The sequence below is a fragment of the Oncorhynchus mykiss genome, chromosome 20, assembly GCF_057628025.1.
Source record: "Oncorhynchus mykiss isolate SJ-2025 chromosome 20, ASM5762802v1, whole genome shotgun sequence".
Classification (NCBI taxonomy): domain Eukaryota; kingdom Metazoa; phylum Chordata; class Actinopteri; order Salmoniformes; family Salmonidae; genus Oncorhynchus; species Oncorhynchus mykiss.
The window spans coordinates 36,563,596-36,585,033 of record NC_143041.1 but is presented as its reverse complement, the minus strand read 5'-3'; the positions used below and the strand labels follow the sequence as shown (position 1 = coordinate 36,585,033).

Below are 21,438 nucleotides of genomic sequence, written 5' to 3'. Positions count from 1 at the left end.
GCTTTGTGTTATAAAAATACATATATGTATATTTTGTTTTATTGAGAACTTGAAGAAAAAAAATCCTGCGACTATTCGTACAGTTAAAAAAATGTCAAATGCTCATTCCTATTCGCTAGAAAGGGTATTACACCGAGTGAGTGTGTGATTGCTTGTGTGTGTGCATTTGTGTTGAGAATGAGTGCCCCTGTATCTGACACAAACCCTCATCTCCAAGGCGCTCCCCAGAGATCCTCAGTGTGTTTTTGTCACCACCACAGCTCTAGGAGTCTCCCCTGCGACCTACGGACCCAGCTGTGTCTACCTACCGGCCCCCGCCCAGTCCCCGCCCCTCAGGCCCCAGGCCCTGCCCCCGGGGAACACTGCCCATCCAAAGCACCTGGGTCCACCCCCAATGACGTCAGGTAGCCCCACCCCCCCTAAGTTTCAGTACTTACCAAGTACTACTAGGGTTGCAAATGTGCCCAGGTTTTTCCAGAAAACCTGTTTGTAGGATCCCGGAATCATGAGGGAATAAGCAAGCGGGGAATCCTCCAACCGGGTTCTCTGTAAGGACCACCCACTGTCAACCCAGGGCACCCCAGCAGCAGGCTGATATCCCATATCCCACTTCCAAAATATTCCACCGGAGGTTCAGGTGGTCATGCTCCCTGTGGTTTACCCTGCACCCCTGTCATGCCGTCTCTGTTTGGAGCGAACCTTGAGTAGCATGTTCTGCATGCTCATCCAGATGTATTGGCTTTGGCCATTTTGTTTTGCCTATGACAGAAATCTGCATTGATTTGAAAAGACTGCTATTTAACACAATATGAAAACTACACTTTTTTTTATAAGGGCCATCCTTTAAAGGGATACTTCACTCAAATGTGTTACCTAACGCTGAATGCAGTCTGCGGATGTGGAGAGACCTTTTGTTTTGTCCACCTAGCCAGTGTCACACAACACAATACACATTTTCTCCAACTCTCATAGTGTGAGAGATGGAAACACAACAGCATGCTAGCTACCTCCTCATGGAGAGGAGAAAAGAGGGCGAGATCAGGTTAGTGTTTTTTTTTCATGAATCTTGTTCTGGAGGCAGCTCTGCAGTGGTCACTAGCTGGCACAGCCCAAAAGTCATCCAATCAGTTTTTAACCCTACACTTAACAACACTGCTGACCTTAAATTAAGACAAAGCACTTTTTTTTTTGTTAATGGATTTTTACACTGTAGACCATTTTGACATTGCAGCTGGCCTAAGGGGAAATTGCTCAGTTCTGCCTCTAGGATGACACTCATGACAATAAACATCAACCTGCAGTGTGAGAGTTACTCTGCTATTAATCCATATTAATAGTGTGGCCTTGCTCTAAGCATCTGATGGCTCGCTCTTCATAATATTTGTCTCGTTTGGTGTCAGTCGTATTGGGATGAAAGCATGCGTTCTGACATCTGACCTGTCTGTGTTTGATCTTTTAAACCTTTAGTATGAAGGTCAGCTTTGATGGGCACATCAAAGACATATCATCTAGGGTTCTATTTCTAAGGTGGTGGGGTTGAGAGGTTTGGATGTAGAACACAGGAGGTTGGTGGCACCTTAGTTGGGGAGGATGGCCTTGTGGTAATGTCTGGAGAGGAATCTCTGGAATGGTATCAAATACTTGGTTTCCATGTGTTTCATGCCATTTCATTCACTCTATTCTGGACATTATTATGAGCTGTATGTATGTCATGTTCCGCCAGCTCAATAATCACAAACATCCCTCTGAAAGCGAGAGGACTATCTTCATTAAGAAGACTTTACATTTTTGGGGGGACTGATATTGGTTGACCACTGGTCCCAGATCTGGTTGAGCAGTCGCGCCACTATCATGGCATCACAATAACCATAGGAGGCACTAACTGATCTGGAACCAGCCTAATCTGGGACCGGAGGGCTGTACTTCAAACCAGGATCAAGGAGTTAGGGGTTCAACTTGCCTAAATATTCTCATACAACTTTTACTGTTTTTGTAAGATAAGCTTGAAATGGGCATGGTTTAATGTTTAATTGATTCAACAAACGCATCTAAGCTTAACTTTTTTTTTATGAACTTAACTTAATTGATTCTGCTTTGTAGTATACCCCTCTGATGCCTGACAACTCAGGTATATTGATTTCTTTGTAGTTGATCCTAGTTAAATTGCACTGCGCTTGCCTCTCCCTGTGCAGAGGGGCCAACCTCCACGAGAATGACAGGCTGTCGTCTGTAGCGGCCGAGCTGCAGTTCAAGTCTCTGAGCCGACACTCCAGTCCCACTGATGACAGGGAAGGTATAGAGTTGTTTAAAGTATTGTCTTAATGTAACTGCATTCTGCATAATTGATGTACTTCTGTCCTTGAGCTGTTCTTGTCTATTAATGTTCTGTATTATGTCATGTTTCATGCTAATGGAGATCCTAATAAAATACCAAATAGCATAATTCAGTCTGTACGGCTGAACACGGATGAAATAAAATGTATCTGGATTGGAAAGTAGGAGTAGTCACTTAACCTGTGTATGGTTTTTCTAACTTGACATGGCTCCCATCTTACTGCTTGTCTTGTGTAATCTCCTCGCTCTCACTCACTCCCACACATCAGAACCCTCCTATCCTAAGGGAGGAGACCCCAGCAGCACGGCCAGGAGAAGCTGGGAGCTCCGCACCTTCATCAGTCAATCAAAAGGTGAGAATGATGAGGGGGGTAGAGAGGGGTTGCAAGTTCAAACCAAAAGTTGTGTCGGGATGACTGCTAGGTGCAATCTCCTGCCATTGTGCCCTTGATTAAGGCACTTAACCTCTAAACTGCTCCAGAATAGAGTATAGAGTGGGTCTGTTCTATGCAATTCCCATTCCCCACCTTTACCCTAAGACAATTGAGAAAGTGTCCTGGTCTGTTTCTGTGTCTCTCCATTCCTAACACGGTCTTCTATATCCCTCAGACACGGCAGCCAGGCAGAGTCCCATGGAAGCTGTACGTCGCTCCATACGCTCCTTCGAGGACAACCGCTACGCAGTCATGAAGCAGAGGAACATCATTGGCCAGGTGTGCCACACCCCCAAGTCTTATGACAACGTCATGCACGTTGGCCTCCGCAAGGTCACCTTCAAGTGGCAGAGGGGCAACAAGATAGGTATGTACTGTACACCCCATTGGCTCCCTATTCCCTTTATAGTGCACTACTTTTAGCCAGAGCCTCAACTGAACCTGTCTCCCCTGAATGAAACCCTATCCTCTGTATTGCCTATGAGGCCCTAGCCAACAGTTATGCACCATAAAGGGAATATGTTGCCATTTCCAATTTTCCCTGGAGTAGGCCCTCGTTTATGTCACACCCATGGTGTTTGATCGCCTGTGACTTGTCTCCCTCTACAGGCGAGGGCCAGTATGGCAAGGTGTACACCTGCATCAATGTGGATACTGGAGAACTGATGGCTATGAAGGAGGTAGGTGGCCATGACCTCAAAGGCTTTTGTAGTGTTATGAATGTTGGTGCAAGAGTCTAGCAGCATATAACATGTGCGGGCTTACCTTTATTTATTATTAAAGGAGAAGGCCCTGAATTGAAGGTAATGTTTATTTTACTTCGCCGCCAATTAACATCCATTCAAAGCCTATCAACATTCTTCATACATTTGACTATATTTTTTTGAATGTTTATTTTCCTGATCAGATCCGGTTCCAGCCGAACGACCATAAGACAATAAAGGAGACAGCAGATGAGCTGAAGATCTTTGAGGGCATCAAACACCCCAACCTGGTCCGCTACTTTGGTGTTGAGCTGCATCGGGTAAGAGCAGGGTTGAAATTAAACACCCGCCAATCACCAACTGTGGGTAGATTTTCTGTTTGGCGAGTAAATCTCAGAAGGCTATCTGCCACAATGGCGAGTAAATGTTTTTACGAAAATAGTCATGTAATAAAATATCTGGCATGATGGCTCGGAGGAAATGACTCATGTTTGCCAGCCACAGACCGTCTCTAGTGCTCCTAGTTTCGCGGCACTGTTTACCGCACGGTACATCAGCTACTAGACATCGCTCACTTGCCACGGGTCTGCTGCTAGCTACTGTTCATTAAATAGCTGTTATGTGGCGACATTTACCTGAAGTAAGCCAACCTTTGAAACGAAAACACGCAGACGAAAAGGACAAATCACATTAAAAAATAACGTTTTGTGAGAAATGGAGGTTTGGAGATCGTGGTTTCAAGAGGCTGGCTACAGTATGATGCTGAGGCTGTGGTGATGAGTTGTTCTGTGTGTCACCAGTATGCTAAAGATAAAAGCAGAAACAACTCATTTGTCATCAAGAAATAAAACAATGAAGCTGGAGAACATTCGTGACCATGAACACAGCAAGTGTCACATTTCCTACGTGTCTGTGTCCCGGACTAAATCGTGTCCCAGAGCCTCTCCTCTTGACACCCTCTGTGACGGCGCTAATGGCAATGTCAGAGCAGACCACCACGAAGATGAAGATACTGTTTAGAACTGTACATGCCATTGGCAAGAAGACGAGACCACTTTCTGACTTCAAGTGGATGTGTGAGTAAGTGAAAATGTTGTTACTCTTGTAGCTTGACTAATACTTCTGTAGCTAGTTTTTTCAAGTCTATTTAGCAGATGTGGTCCAGTATTGTAGGTTATTTCTCAGCTCTTGATAAGCTTTGGTTCACATCCAAATAGTGTATAAATACCATAACATTATAGGCCTACTAATGCTGACATGGATCTCCATGCTCTCCTATGGCTCTGTAATATTCTATTTTAATGTTTGTCTCCAGATGCTGTTTACATTTTAAAGCATTGACACAATTGACTTTACCAGCCTTATAGTGTTGATCCTGAAGTAAACAAAGGGTAGAAGGCTAATTTAGCACAATCAACTGCCAGCTATATTGGATAATATGGTTCTATATTTAAGTATTGAATTAATGTGATGTTTGATTTTTGCAGTTTAGATGAAAGAACAAGGAATTGCTGTGGGCTCAACATATAGAAACAAGAAGCAGGCCAAAGAGTTTATGCACCATATTGCAGAGGTGGAGAGAAACAACATCAGAGAGAATATGAAAATACCACATTTCTCTCCATGGCAGATGGCTCCACAGACAGTTCTGTGAAAAAGGAGTTTGTCACATTCTGTCATAAGAGCAAGATCAAGTCGAAGTTTGTTGGCATCAAGTCGGTGGAGAAGGCAGACGTGGCACATGTAAGCAACGCCATCATGGAGGGAGTGTGTGATGAGTGGTGGAGGGAGTGTGTGATGAGTGGTGTCATCATGGAGGGAGTGTGTGATGAGTGGTGTCATCATGGAGGGAGTGTGTGATGAGTGGTGTCATCATGGAGGGAGTGTGTGATGAGTGGTGGAGGGAGTGTGTGATGAGTGGTGGAGGGAGTGTGTGATGAGTGGTGGAGGGAGTGTGTGATGAGTGGTGTCATCATGGAGGGAGTGTGTGATGAGTGGGGCCATCGTGGAGGGAGTGTGTGATGAGTGGGGCCATCAGTGCCATCGTGGAGGGGGTGTGTGATGAGTGGGGGAGCAAGTTATTCGCTCTGGGAACAGATGGAGCTGCTGTGATGACCGGAGCCAAGGATGGTGTGGTCACCCGGCTGAAGGGGGACAGGGCCATCATTGGCATACACTGACCTTTTCTGATGCCATCGGGTCCAACGTGATGTTTCAGAAAGTAGAAGACCTCCCCAGTGGGCTCTATACCAGCCCACTGAACAGTGAAAACCTGGTAAACAGCTTCCAGGCTCTTTGGGGGCACACCACTGGTGCCCACCAGAATTGGCGGGACCCGATGGGTAGGACACCTACTGCGTGCACACGAACACTTCCTGCGAGGTTACCAGGGGCGTGTCCAGCACCTGGAACAGGTAGTGGCTCTAGATTGCTATGTTAAGTACTCCAAAAGTCATCAATATGTAATGTCCAGTAAATGACAACAAACAGGGTTACAGTTGGTAACATCGTGTTTCAATGCTTTATGCACTGATAAAATGTCATGTCTAATTTAGTCTTTTTTGGACAGCAATTAATTGTCTATTTGTGTGTCTTTGAATCTGAAATACATATAGAACAATCTGCTGATGCCCAAAATGTCTGAGGTGTCCAGCAGTCCAAGGCCAGGAAATACTACAGTACTACGCGGGAGGCTGTTGTCTGCTTCTGTGGCTTCCTGCATGACACACTAACACACCTGAGCAACCTGTCTGCCTGTCTGCAGAGGTTCACCATCACCATAGCAACCTGTCTGCCTATCTGCAGAGGTTCACCACAGCAGAAGCCCACAGCTCCTTGTGCTCAACACAGGCATTACTTAAGAAGTACAAAACCAGGTATGTTTAGTTAAGCTGCAATAAGAACTACTTACCTTAAGAGAGGACAATTCTGAAAGGATGGTAAGATGAGCCTGTTATCGTCAGAGAAGGGCCCATGGTGAAGGCCACAATGCCCAACAGATATGAGGGAATTTTGCTGGCCAGAGGTGAGAGCAAGACCCTCGTTACATCACAAAATACTTGACATGCTAGTGGAGAGTATGACCGACAGGTTCCAGAACACCAGTGTAGGGGTCCTGTGTGCCACCAAGCTGGTCAGCTTCACCAGTGTAGAGGTCCTGTGTGCCACCAAGCTGGTCAGCTTCACCAGTGTAGGGGTCCTGTGTGCCACCAAGCTGGTCAGCTTCACCAGTGTAGGGGTCCTGTGTGCCACCAAGCTGGTCAGCTTCACCAGTGTAGGGGACCTGTGTGCCACCAAGCTGGTCAGCTTCACCAGTGTAGGGGTCCTGTGTGCCACCAAGCTGGTCAGCTTCACCAGTGTAGGGGACCTGTGTGCCAACAAGCTGGTCAGCTTCACCAGTGTAGGGGTCCTGTGTGCCACCAAGCTGGTCAGCTTCACCAGTGTAGGGGTCCTGTGTGCCACCAAGCTGGTCAGCTTCACCAGTGTAGGGGTCCTGTGTGCCACCAAGCTGGTCAGCTTCACCAGTGTAGGGGTCCTGTGTGCCACCAAGCTGGTCAGCTTCACCAGTGTAGGGGTCCTGTGTGCCACCAAGCTGGTCAGCTTCACCAGTGTAGGGGTCCTGTGTGCCACCAAGCTGTTCAGCTTCACCAGTGTAGGGGACCTGTGTGCCACCAAGCTGGTCAGCTTCACCAGTGTAGGGGTCGGTCCTGTGTGCCACCAAGCTGGTCAGCTTCACCAGTGTAGGGGTCGGTCCTGTGTGCCACCAAGCTGGTCAGCTTCACCAGTGTAGGGGTCCTGTGTGCCACCAAGCTGGTCAGCTTCACCAGTGTAGGGGTCCTGTGTGCCACCAAGCTGGTCAGCTTCACCAGTGTAGGGGTCCTGTGTGCCACCAAGCTGGTCAGCTTCACCAGTGTAGGGGTCCTGTGTGCCACCAAGCTGGTCAGCTTCACCAGTGTAGGGGTCGGTCCTGTGTGCCACCAAGCTGGTCAGCTTCACCAGTGTAGGGGTCCTGTGTGCCACCAAGCTGGTCAGCTTCACCAGTGTAGGGGTCCTGTGTGCCACCAAGCTGGTCAGCTTCACCAGTGTAGGGGTCCTGTGTGCCACCAAGCTGGTCAGCTTCACCAGTGTAGGGGTCCTGTGTGCCACCAAGCTGGTCAGCTTCACCAGTGTAGGGGTCCTGTGTGCCACCAAGCTGGTCAGCTTCACCAGTGTAGGGGTCCTGTGTGCCACCAAGCTGGTCAGCTTCACCAGTGTAGGGGACCTGTGTGCCACCAAGCTGGTCAGCTTCACCAGTGTAGGGGTCCTGTGTGCCACCAAGCTGGTCAGCTTCACCAGTGTAGGGGACCTGTGTGCCAACAAGCTGGTCAGCTTCACCAGTGTAGGGGTCCTGTGTGCCACCAAGCTGGTCAGCTTCACCAGTGTAGGGGTCCTGTGTGCCACCAAGCTGGTCAGCTTCACCAGTGTAGGGGTCCTGTGTGCCACCAAGCTGATCAGCTTCACCAGTGTAGGGGTCCTGTGTGCCACCAATCTGGTCAGCTTCACCAGTGTAGGGGTCCTGTGTGCCACCAAGCTGGTCAGCTTCACCAGTGTAGGGGACCTGTGTGCCACCAAGCTGGTCAGCTTCACCAGTGTAGGGGTCCTGTGTGCCACCAAGCTGTTCAGCTTCACCAGTGTAGGGGTCCTGTGTGCCACCAAGCTGGTCAGCTTCACCAGTGTAGGGGTCCTGTGTGCCACCAAGCTGTTCAGCTTCACCAGTGTAGGGGTCCTGTGTGCCACCAAGCTGTTCAGCTTCACCAGTGTAGGGGTCCTGTGTGCCACCAAGCTGTTCAGCTTCACCAGTGTAGGGGACCTGTGTGCCACCAAGCTGGTCAGCTTCACCAGTGTAGGGGTCCTGTGTGCCACCAAGCTGGTCAGCTTCACCAGTGTAGGGGTCCTGTGTGCCACCAAGCTGGTCAGCTTCACCAGTGTAGGGGTCGGTCCTGTGTGCCACCAAGCTGGTCAGCTTCACCAGTGTAGGGGTCCTGTGTGCCACCAAGCTGGTCAGCTTCACCAACTGCCCAGAGTCAGGAGATGAAGCAGCAGGTTACTTTATGTTTTGTATTACAGGGTGGTTGGGTTCAGGTTCAAGGTTCAGGTTCATATTTTTAAAGTTTGAGAATTAAAACTGCATTGTGCTTGTTGTAATGTATACAATTATTCTAGATTTTGGAGACACTGGACACCCTGGTGAACCACTTCCTGTCCTGGAGACCTCTGGCATCCATGTTGAAAGGATCCCTGACCAGTGGACTGTCCTGGAGACCTCTGGCATCCATGTTGAAAGGATCCCTGACCAGTGGACTGTCCTGAAAGTGCTGATGTACCAAGAGCTGCAGTCCCTTGCAGAATATGTCCTGGTTCTGTATCAACAGTAGCCATCAGCAGTCCTGCCCTGATTTGCTGGCATTGGTTGACCTGGTCCCATCCTTCCCTGCCTCCACAGCTGAATGTGAAAGAGGTTTTAATACCATGAAACAGGTGAAAACCGATTGGCGGTCCAACCTAAAGTCTGATACAGTATCAGATCTTATGGTCCAGCTGTCTTCTCTAGAGATCAGGGAGTATGATCCGATAAAAGCTGTGATGCTGTGGCACCAGGACTCTGTCAGGAGTAGGAGGCCAGACTTCATGGACCGTGCAAAAGAGGGTGATTGTAGTAGAGAGTGAGGCGTCTGAGGAGGTTTAAGTTTATTTAAATGATTAAGCATCTGATAGGTTTACAAACCTTCAAATGTACTGTTATGTTTGATCGTTAAGTACATGTAATAACAAATACTTCAGTAGAATTTTGAGTTCAAGACTTAAGTTGTATTCAGGCTGGGAAATGAAATGTAGCCACAGCCAAAATTAACCAGCGTCTGATAAGTCTCTATTTTACCAGGGTATTTCTACTCAAAGTAAAGGATTTGTAGACCTGTTTCCCCTTTGTATCAGTTCCACTGCACTTCTCATAATTGTATCTTAACATTGTTGTTGCCCTGTTTTGACTTCTATGTACTCTTATTCATTGTATCTGAAATGTTTTGTTTATTTCATTGTGTGCCCACTGTTGGGTGTTTTTTCACTCTGTACAGCACGTTTGGTCAGCTACAGTTGTATTTAAATGTGCTCTACAAATCAACTTGATTTGATTAACCGTTGATCAATATATTAAAATTTTGTTTCAAATTTGGCTCTGGTCTCTTAAGTTTGTATTCAACATAACTTATTATCTCAGTGAAATGTACATGTGACACAAAAAGGCAATTCATTATTTTGGCTGGTAAAAACATATGCTTGGTAGGTGAGCCAAAAAGTTATTTTCTTGAGACTTGGGTATGAGCATGTGTGTATGGGTTACAAAATTCTAGTTGGAGGTTCCCAGAATTAAGAGGGAATCCTCCAACCAGAATTTCTGAAAAGCCAGCGAACTTTGGGAAAGTTTCAAAGTTCGGTTCAATTTCAGTTAGTCTGTAAGAATGAGATGAAACCATTTCTGAATGGGCTTTATCATCGGTTTGGATGTATGCGTTAACTGTCTGTCCCCTCCCTCCCCCCCACCAGGAGGAGATGTACATCTTCATGGAGTACTGTGATGAGGGGACCCTGGAGGAGGTGTCCAGGCTTGGCCTACAGGAACACGTCATCAGGCTGTACAGCAAACAGACCACCACGGCCATCAACGTGCTCCACGAACACGGCATTGTGCACCGAGACATCAAGGGTCAGTTAGCAGTCAGCACCTCTCTCTGGAGGAGACGTCTCTTTCTCTCTAGCATACTGTTGGTCTAGTCAAATCAAATTTAGTTTCACATGCTTTGTAAACAACAGGTGTATGTAGACTAACAGTGAAATGCTTACGGTCCCTTCCCAACAATGCAGAGGGAAATAATAGTAGCAGTAATGAACAGCAGCAGCATATGTGATGAGTCAATGTTGGTGCAGAAAGGGCCAATGCAGAAGATCTGAAGGTAACTATTTAGCAGTCTCATGGCTTGGTAGTAGAAGCTGTTCATGGTCCTGATGGTTCCAGACTTGGTGCATCAGTACCACTTGCTGTGCGGCAGCAGAGAGAACAGTCTAACTTTGGTGGTTAGAGATTTTTAGGGCCTTCCTCTGACACCGCATAGTATAGAGGTCCTAGATGGCAGGGAGCTCGGCCTGAGTGATGTACTGGGCCATACGCACTACCCTCGTTAGTGCCATGCAGTCGGATGCCAAGCAGTTGCCATGCCAAGCGGTGATGCAGACGGTCAAGATGCTTTCAGGGGTGCAGCTAAAAACCTTTGATCTGAGGGCCCATGCCAAATCTTTTCAGCCTCCTGGGATCCTTAATGATATGTACACCAATAAACTTGAAGTGCTCGACCCACTCCACTACAGCCCGTCTGTGGATTGTGGCGTTCTCGCCACTCCGTTTCCTGTAGTCCACAATCTGCTCCTTTGTCTTGCTGACCTTGAGGGAGAGGATTTGTCCTGGCACCACACTGCCAGGTCACTGACTTCCCTATAGAGACTGTCTCATCTGTGATCAGGCCAACCAGCGTCATATAATCGGCGAATTTAATGATGGTGTTGGAGTCATGCGTGGCCACGCAGTCTTGGGTGAACAGAGCGTACAGGAGGGGACTGAGCATGCACCCCAGAGAGGCCCCCGTGTTGAGGGTCAGCATGGCGGATGTGTCAGGAAGTCCAGGATTCAGTTGCAGAGGGAGGTGTTCAGTCCCAGGGTCCTTAGCTTAGTGATGAGCTTTGAGGGCACTATGGTGTTGAACGCTGAGCTGTAGTCAATGAATAGCATTCTCACATAGGTGTTCCTTTTGTCCATGTGAAAAAGGAAGTGTGGAGTGCAATAGAGATTGCATCATCTGTGGATCTGTTGGGGCGTTATGCAAATTGGAGTCCAGGGTGTCTGGGATGGCGGTGTTGATGTGTGCCATGACCAGCCTTTCAAAGCATTTCATGGCTACAGATGTGAGTGCTATGGTCTCTGTCTCTAAAGTCAATGTCAGGGCTATGCAGGCACCTTATTAATCAGGTAATGTATTTTAGCATCAGTGAAATTGGCTGGGGGTTTAAAGCTATCATAATTCTTTGTTACCGTTCCCCCTCTCTACCATAGGAGCCAACATCTTCCTGACGTCGTCCGGCCTGATCAAGCTGGGGGACTTTGGCTGCTCTGTGAAGCTGAACAACGCACAGACCATGCCCGGAGAGGTTAACAGCACCATGGGCACGGCTGGTGAGGAAGCCACATAAATCAAATATTACTTCAGTTTTAAATGTCCATCTTCCTGATAACGTCTGACAACCTACCTCTTCCAAAAAAAAAAAACGTCTTTTTTTTGGGGCCAGAGGGGGTGTGGTATAAGGCCAATATACCACAGCTATGGGCTGTTCTTAGACAACCAACATGCCGTATTGCTATTTTAAACTGGTTACCAATGTAATTAGAGCAGTAAAAATACATGTGTTGTCATACCCGTGGTATATGTTCTGATATACCACAGCTGACAGCCAATAAACATTCAATGCTCAAACCACCCAGTTTATAATGATTAATATACAAACACCCTTGCCTTCCTTGCACTAACACCTGCACTTTGCTGACAGCAGCTTTGACTTACTATGACTGATAAGTAATATGGTCGGTCCATGCTATCCAGGGTCCTTGGGACCTCACTAACCCATTTTTGAAATTGGCATTTAAAATATTTAGTGTTCGGGTAAAGAGGAGAGTTTGTGTTTAGGTTAGAGACTCGATTTTACTCGAGTTGTATTCTGATTATAAAGGGGTCCCTGAATAAGTTTCCCCTGTGCTAAATTACTCAAATTTAAATGTGATGTCACCACCCGTTGGCACCAGCAGGGTCACTATTTCTCTTCTGATGAAAGTACTCACAAGTGGCAATGTGAGTTTACAAAAGCCTGGGTCATTTGTTATCATAGTGAGTCTGTGACCATCCCTGTGCTCCTTTGTCATTGTTGTGTTGTATCTCCCTGCTGTACAGTTGTCAATGTCTACACAAGAATGGAGAATGTCATGTTTTCTGTGCATTTGTAAGTTCAAAAGATCATTGCTTGCCTAGTTGAGTTAACCTGCTGTTTTCCTACTCTCTTCATCAGCATATATGGCACCTGAGGTCATTACCAGGGCAAAGGGCGAAGGCCACGGACGAGCAGCTGACATCTGGAGTCTGGGATGTGTCCTCATAGAGATGGTGACTGGGAAAGTAAGAATGCACACACACACTCTCTCTTATGCACTCAAGGGGAACTTTGAGCTGATATTTAACCACAATGGTCCTCATACCATCCATCTTGTTTTCCCCCTTGGTTCTAGCATATCTACTACGATCACCACTACCACTACTATTACGACCACCACTACTATTACGACCACCACTACTATTACGACCACCACTACTACTACGATCACCACTACCACTACTATGATTACCACTACTATTACGACCACCACTACTACTACGACCACCACTACTATGATCACCACTACTACTACTACTACTACGATCACCACGACTACTACGATCACCACGACTACTACTACTGCTGCTTCTGCTATCACTACTACTTCTGCTATCACTACTGCTGCTTCTGCTATCACTACTACTACTGCTATCACTACTGCTGCTGCTGCTATCACTACTACTGCTATCACTACTGCTGCTGCTGCTATCACCACTACTACTGCTATCACTACTGCTGCTATCACTACTGCTGATATCATTACTACTGCTGCTGCTATCACTACTGCTGCTGCTGCTATCACTACTACTACTGCTACTGCTGCTGCTGCTATCACTACTACTACTGCTATCACTACTGCTGCTGCTGCTATCACTACTACTACTGCTATCACTACTGCTGCTGCTGCTATCACTACTGCTGCTATCACTACTGCTGCTGCTATCACTACTGCTGATATCACTACTACTACTGCTATCACTACTGCTGCTGCTGCTATCACTACTGCTGCTGCTGCTATCACTACTACTACTACTGCTATCACTACTGCTGCTATCACTACTACTGCTGCTATCACTACTACTGCTGCTGCTGATATCACTACTACTGCTGCTGCTGCTATCACTACTGCTGCTGCTGCTATCACTACTGCTGCTGCTGCTATCACTACTGCTGCTGCTGCTATCACTGCTGCTGCTGCTATCACTGCTGCTGCTATCACTGCTGCTGCTATCACTACTGCTGCTGCTGCTATCACTACTGCTGCTGCTGCTATCACTACTGCTGCTGCGGCTATCACTACTACTGCTGCTGCTATCACTACTACTGCTGCTGCTATCACTACTACTACTGCTGCTGCTATCACTACTGCTGCTGCTATCACTACTACTGCTGCTGCTATCACTACTGCTGCTGCTGCTATCACTGCTGCTGCTATCACTACTACTGCTGCTGCTATCACTACTACTGCTGCTGCTGCTGCTATCACTACTACTGCTGCTACTGCTGCTATCACTACTACTGCTGCTGCTATCGCTGCTGCTGCTATCACTACTACTGCTGCTGCTGCTGCTATCACTACTACTGCTGCTACTGCTGCTATCACTACTACTGCTATCACTACTACTGCTGCTGCTGCTGCTATCACTACTACTGCTGCTACTGCTGCTATCACTACTACTGCTGCTACTGCTGCTATCACTACTACTGCTGCTGCTGCTGCTATCACTACTGCTGCTGCTGCTGCTATCACTACTACTGCTGCTGCTGCTATCACTACTGCTGCTGCTGCTATCACTACTGCTGCTATCACTGCTGCTGCTGCTGCTATCACTACTGCTGCTGCTGCTATCACTACTACTGCTGCTGCTATCACTACTACTGCTGCTGCTGCTGCTGCTATCACTACTACTGCTGCTGCTGCTGCTATCACTACTACTGCTGCTACTGCTGCTATCACTACTACTGCTGCTGCTGCTGCTATCACTACTACTGCTGCTGCTGCTGCTATCACTACTACTGCTGCTGCTGCTGCTATCACTACTACTGCTGCTGCTGCTATCACTACTACTGCTGCTGCTGCTATCACTACTACTGCTGCTGCTGCTATCACTACTGCTATCACTACTACTGCTGCTGCTGCTGCTATCACTACTACTGCTGCTATCACTACTACTGCTGCTGCTGCTGCTATCACTACTACTGCTGCTGCTATCACTACTACTGCTGCTGCTGCTGCTATCACTACTACTGCTGCTGCTGCTATCACTACTACTGCTGCTGCTGCTATCACTACTACTGCTGCTATCACTACTACTGCTGCTGCTGCTATCACTACTACTGCTGCTGCTATCACTACTACTGCTGCTATCACTACTACTGCTGCTATCACTACTACTAATGCTGATGCTATCACTACTACTAATGCTGATGCTATCACTACTACTGTTGCTGCTGCTGCTATCACTACTACTGTTGCTGCTGCTGCTATCACTACTACTGTTGCTGCTGCTGCTATCACTACTACTGTTGCTGCTGCTGCTATCACTACTACTGCTGCTGCTGCTGCTATCACTACTACTGCTGCTGCTGCTATCACTACTACTGCTGCTGCTGCTATCACTACTACTGCTGCTGCTGCTATCACTACTACTGCTGCTGCTGCTATCACTACTACTGCTGCTGCTGCTATCACTACTGCTATCACTACTACTGCTGCTGCTATCACTACTACTGCTGCTGCTGCTGCTATCACTACTACTGCTGCTACTGCTGCTATCACTACTACTGCTGCTGCTGCTGCTATCACTACTACTGCTGCTGCTGCTGCTATCACTACTACTGCTGCTGCTGCTATCACTACTACTGCTGCTGCTGCTATCACTACTGCTATCACTACTACTGCTGCTGCTATCACTACTACTGCTGCTGCTGCTGCTATCACTACTACTGCTGCTACTGCTGCTATCACTACTACTGCTGCTGCTGCTGCTATCACTACTACTGCTGCTGCTATCACTACTGCTGCTGCTGCTGCTGCTATCACTGCTGCTGCTGCTGCTATCACTACTACTGCTGCTGCTGCTATCACTACTGCTATCACTACTGCTGCTGCTGCTATCACTACTGCTATCACTACTGCTGCTGCTGCTATCACTACTACTGCTGCTATCACTACTACTGCTGCTGCTGCTATCACTACTACTGCTGCTGCTGCTGCTATCACTACTACTACTGCTGCTATCACTACTACTGCTGCTATCACTACTACTAATGCTGCTGCTATCACTACTGCTGCTGCTATCACTACTACTGCTGCTGCTGCTATCGCTGCTGCTATCACTGCTGCTATCGCTATCACTACTGCTATCACTACTGCTGCTGCTATCACTGCTGCTGCTGCTATCACTACTGCTGATATCACTACTACTATCACTGCTGCTATCGCTGCTGCTACTACTGCTGCTATCGCTGCTACTACTGCTGCTATCGCTGCTACTACTGCTGCTATCGCTGCTACTACTGCTGCTATCGCTGCTACTACTGCTGCTATCGCTGCTGCTACTGCTGCTATCGCTGCTGCTACTACTGCTGCTATCGCTGCTGCTACTGCTGCTATCACTACTACTGCTGCTGCTGCTATCACTACTGCTACTGCTGCTGCTATCACTACTGCTATCACTACTACTGCTGCTGCTATCACTACTACTACTGCTGCTGCTGCTATCACTACTACTACTGCTGCTGCTGCTATCACTGCTGCTATCGCTGCTGCTACTACTGCTGCTATCGCTGCTACTACTGCTGCTATCGCTGCTACTGCTGCTATCGCTGCTACTGCTGCTATCGCTGCTACTACTGCTGCTATCGCTGCTACTACTGCTGCTATCGCTGCTACTACTGCTGCTATCACTACTACTGCTGCTGCTGCTATCACTACTACTGCTGCTGCTGCTATCACTACTGCTGCTGCTGCTGCTATCACTACTGCTGCTGCTGCTGCTATCACTACTACTACTGCTGTCACTACTACTGCTGCTGCTGCTATCACTACTACTGCTGCTATCGCTGCTGCTACTACTGCTGCTATCGCTGCTACTACTGCTGCTCTCGCTACTACTGCTGCTGCTACTGCTGCTGCTGCTATCACTACTACTGCTGCTGCTGCTGCTATCACTACTACTGCTGCTATCACTACTACTGCTGCTGCTGCTATCACTACTACTGCTGCTGCTGCTATCACTACTACTACTACTACTGCTGTCACTACTACTACTACTACTACTACTGCTATCACTACTACTGCTGCTGCTGCTATCACTACTACTGCTGCTGCTGCTATCACTACTGCTGCTGCTGCTGTCACTACTACTACTGCTATCACTACTACTGCTGCTGCTACTGCTGCTATCGCTGCTGCTGCTATCACTGCTGCTGCTGCTATCGCTTCTACTGCTGCTAGCACTACTGCTACTGCTGCTAGCACTACTACAACTTAACTCTGCAAAAAAATAAATGTCCACTTTTCAAGACCCTGTCTTTCAAAGATGATTTGTAAAAATCCAAAACTTCACAGACCTTCATTATTGTAAAGGGTTTAAACACTGTTTCCCATGCTTGTTCATTGAACCATAAATATTTAACGACCGTTCCACAGGTGCATGTTCATTAAGACACTAACAGCTTACAGGCGGTAGGCATTTAAGGTCACAGTTTTGAAAACTTAGGACACTAAAGAGGCCTTTCTGGCTCAGAAAAACACCAAAATAAAGATGCCCAGGACGCTCATCTGCGTGAACATGCCTTAGGCATGCTGCAAGGAGGCATGAGGACTGCAGATGTTGCCAGGGCAATAAATTGCAATGTCCGTACTGAGAAGCCTAAGACAGCGCTACAGGGAGACAGGACCACGTTTAACAACACCTGCACAGGATCGGTACATCCGAACATCACATCTGCGGGACAGGAGCAGGAAGGCAACAACAACTGCCCGAGTTACACCAGGAACGCACAATCCCTCCATCAGTGCTCAGACTGTCCGCAATAGGCTGTGAGGCTGGACTGAAGGCTTGGTCCTCACCAGACATCACCAGCAACAATGTCGCCTATGGGCACAAACCCACCATCACTGGACCAGACAGGATTGGCAAAAAGTGCTCTTCACTGACGAGTCGCGGTTTTGTCTCACCGTGGGGGATGGTTGGATTCGTGTTTATCATCGAAGGAATGAGCGTTACACCGAGGCCTGTACTCTGGAGCGGAATTGATTGAGGTGGAGTGCCCGTCATGGTCTGGGGCGGTGTGTCACAGCATCATCGGACTGAGCTTGTTGTCATTGCAGGCAATCTCAACGCTGTGTGTTGCAGGGAAGACGACATCCTCCCTCATATCAGGATGAGCCTGCAGGAAGGGTACCACATGACCCTCCAGCATGACAATGCCACCAGCCATACTGCTCGTTCTGTGTTATTATTCAGTTTCTCTTAGTCACATGTCTGTGGAACTTGTTCAGTTTGTCTGAATCTTGTGTTAAGTTTGCTGAAAATAAACGCTGTTGACAGTGAAAGGACGTTTCTTTCTTGCTGAGTTTACTACTATTATCACTACCACTACAACCGCTATTGTTTCTATTGCTATCACTTATCACCACTACTACTTGTAGCACTATCACTACTACTGGTACTACTATTATCACCACTACTGGTACTACTACGATCACTAGTACCACTATTACTTATTATTACTATTGTTTCTTCTACTATTATCACCACTACTACTACTGTTTATTACCATTATCACAACTGTCACTACTATTATTACTACAACCATTACAACTATTGTCACTACTACTACCATTACAACTTATCACAACTGTCACTACTACCGTGCTTCTACGCCTGCATTGCTTGCTGTTTGGGGTTTTAGGCTGGGTTTCTGTACAGCACTTTGAGATATCAGCTGATGTACGAAGGACTATATAAATACATTTGATTTGATACTACTACCATTACAATTTATCACAACTGTCACTACTACCATTACAACTTATCACAACTGTCACTACTACTACCATTACAATTTATCACAACTGTCACTACTACCATTACAACTTATCACAACTGTCACTACTACCATTACAGTTTATCACAACTGTCACTACTACTACCATTATAACTGTCACTACTACTATCACTACTAGTAGCACCACTATCACAATTACTAATACTAGCATTACTACCACCACTACTACAACCACTATTGTTACTATCATTACTTCTGGTACTACTACTACTACTATCACCACTACAACCACTATTGTTTCTATTACTACCACTACTAGTAGCACTGCCACTATCACTACTACAACCACTACTATTGTTACTATCATTACTACTATGATCACCACTACTACTCCTACTATTACCCATACTGCTAGCACCCCTACTACTACAACCACTATTGTTACTGTCACTATTACTATGATCACCACTACTTCTACCACTGGTATCACTACTACCACTACTACAACCACTACTTGTTACTGTCACTATTACTATGATCACCACTACTATTACTACTACTTCTACCACTGGTATCACTACTACAACCACTACTTGTTACTGTCACTATTACTACTACTATTACTACCACTGGTATTACTATTACTATGATCACTATGTGAATGCTTCGGGGGAAGTATAAATCCATTATTTTACAGGTATTCAAGGTTGTTTACAAATGTCTTAAGACTGCATGTCCTCTCTCTCATGTCTTGCTCTCTCTCTGTGTCCCTCTTCAATCCTCTGTCCCTCCCAAACTCTGTTTTGTATGTAGGCTGATGATTTCTCATCAAAATATATAATCTAAACCCTGTGCATTTGCCTGCAGTTAAGCAGCTTGAAAAGAAACGTCTGTGTTTTGAATAATCAAGACTGATGTCTCCTCCCCTCTCCCACCATGCAGAGGCCGTGGCACGAGTACGAGCACAACTTTCAGATCATGTACAAGGTGGGTATGGGCCACAAGCCCCCCATCCCAGAGAAGCTGTCCACAGAGGGGAAGGATTTCCTGGGTCACTGTCTGGAGAGCGAGCCCAAACAACGCTGGACTGCCAGTACACTGCTAGACCACCCATTCGTCAAGGTCAGAAACATTTCATATTTCATTACAAAAAAATATTAATAGAACACATTGGACGTCGAGGTACTATTCGAGCTGGGCATACGGACAAAAATCCATATTGTGATAAATTGCCTGACTTGATGCGATAACGATAAATAAGCTTAACGTGAATGTGCACCACAGTTTTTGTTCAATTATCCTTTAAACTACTATTTCTAGTTTGACGGTTGTAGCCATCTATTATTCCATGAACAATCACCCATAGTATTACATTTCAAACTTCACTGTTCTCTAGTATAGGCTACTTATCGTAATGAACCATATCAGCAAAATGCCTGTGATGTATGGTTGGTGTTGATCATTTTTGGTTTTTAGTCCCACCTCTAGGTACTTTCATGTTATCTTTAGTCAACGTTATGCTTATAATTACCTACAAAATATTTTTGGTGGCGTGTTAATATTTTACTTCTACACAAACATAACATTTTAACTCCTCAATCACTCTGAAATGAAGACTAACCTACAGCTCATCTGTCTTTCATTCCTAGGTTTGCACAGATGAAGAGTGAGTGAGGGGGAACGGACCCTGTGGCTGTCACGTTTACAAACTATAGCACTACTGTACATGTTGGCCAGAGACTGGACACAGCCAGATAGAGGGGCTTTGGACACAAGAAGAGGGGCTTGTGAACATAGGAAACAGGAAATGATAACTGCAGGCACATGGAGCTAAACTGAGGAACTCTTATGACATCATTTCCGATGGATCACCTGGGTCGTGTTCAATTAGAACAGCTTGTTTTAGTTTTGTCTTTGAAATTGTTTTGGCTACGTTGTGTCCTAATGAACATGACCCTGTAGTCGAGTGACAGGTCTTGCATTTTCTGGAAGGGGATAGCGGGGAATGTATTGCATTGTACATACTATTATAATAGGATTGGTTCATTGGATCCTTCCTTGTATAAACAATATTGTAAAGCTTGAGTAATAAATATAGCCACATCATCTTGTTCTCTCACTGGTGAAGATAAGATAGAAGACCTGAATAAAAAGGCAAATGAAGACATTTTAAAGAAATGGGGGGAAATAAAGCTATGTCACTTTTTTTTACTGTTCCCCTTTCAGTGAGTACTAGGGGACAAGTAAGGGACAGTTAAGGGGAGGAATTCAGATATCTGGGTCTCGTTCAGTAGACATGTTGTGGAACATTGCAGCTAGAAATGTCGAGGCATGTTTGTTCTACAATGTTGTGCCCTTCTGAATTTGCCCCAGGTTTGGTCGAGGCAGATATCGTCTTTCCTTTCCTTGTTTGAGGTGAGCTTCATTGCACAGAAGCAGGGGATGCTGCAACTGTAAGAAACTATTACCATGCAAATTAACACTCAAAGGCTGTAGAGAGCCCAGGAAGGAAAGAAACATTTTATTTTAAAATATATTTTTCTTGCTAAGGAGAGGATTCCAATGGTAATGTGGGGCTTAAGCCTATAGTGCATCCCAAATGGCACCCTATTCACTATAGTGCACTTATGGTCCTGGTCAGTAGTAGTGCACTATATAGGGAATAGTGTGCCATTTGGGTGCAGGGATGTGGGCGGGATTCTATAGGCTTCAGGCATGGATTGATGGTCAGTTAGACAGGTGTGCCCTGACTGGACAGCTGGCGCATATCCAACCAATGAGAGAAGACAAAGTTGCGTGCTCACTCCCTGCTGCTGAGAACACACATACATTCTGGTCCTCTGCTGCTCTTTGTGTTTGCTATGTACAAACGATATTAATAAATCTTTTTTTAATAAATTGTGTGTCATGACCTAAGGTTAGATTAATCAAACATGGCA

At 46.4% G+C, this 21,438-nt stretch overlaps 2 protein-coding genes across 6 annotated transcripts in view; both read left to right on the top strand.

Annotated features, from left to right (window-relative positions):
* map3k4 (mitogen-activated protein kinase kinase kinase 4) overlaps window positions 1-21,397 on the top strand; it is an 86,260-nt gene extending 64,863 nt beyond the window's left edge. For 2 of the 4 annotated variants that reach the window (XM_021576410.3, XM_036956193.2), the window contains exons 18-28: window positions 261-404; window positions 2,193-2,293; window positions 2,604-2,687; window positions 2,944-3,135; window positions 3,378-3,448; window positions 3,676-3,792; window positions 10,055-10,214; window positions 11,613-11,732; window positions 12,617-12,723; window positions 19,442-19,621; window positions 20,149-21,397. In XM_021576410.3, the coding sequence (XP_021432085.3) occupies window positions 261-404; window positions 2,193-2,293; window positions 2,604-2,687; window positions 2,944-3,135; window positions 3,378-3,448; window positions 3,676-3,792; window positions 10,055-10,214; window positions 11,613-11,732; window positions 12,617-12,723; window positions 19,442-19,621; window positions 20,149-20,169 (1,297 nt within the window). In that variant the 3' untranslated portion in view covers window positions 20,170-21,397. The remainder of the gene's footprint in view (window positions 1-260; window positions 405-2,192; window positions 2,294-2,603; window positions 2,688-2,943; window positions 3,136-3,377; window positions 3,449-3,675; window positions 3,793-10,054; window positions 10,215-11,612; window positions 11,733-12,616; window positions 12,724-19,441; window positions 19,622-20,148) is intronic. The other 2 variants (XM_036956192.2, XM_090212999.1) reach the window with 1 other exon arrangement.
* LOC110499332 (uncharacterized) lies at window positions 4,151-9,683 on the top strand. 2 transcript variants are annotated; one of them, XR_016489492.1, is made up of 3 exons: window positions 4,151-5,886; window positions 6,088-6,348; window positions 8,675-9,683. XR_016489492.1 is itself a non-coding variant. In XM_036956194.2 (2 exons), the coding sequence occupies exon 2, from the start codon at window positions 6,474-6,476 to the stop codon at window positions 7,260-7,262; it is 789 nt and encodes a 262-aa protein (XP_036812089.2). In that variant the 5' UTR covers window positions 5,348-5,886; window positions 6,088-6,473; the 3' UTR covers window positions 7,263-8,270. The 2 variants fall into 2 exon arrangements, 1 of the variants encoding a protein (XP_036812089.2); XM_036956194.2 differs by lacking the exon at window positions 8,675-9,683 and having other exon boundaries at window positions 5,348-5,886; window positions 6,088-8,270.
* Window positions 21,398-21,438: the final 41 nt, after the last annotated feature.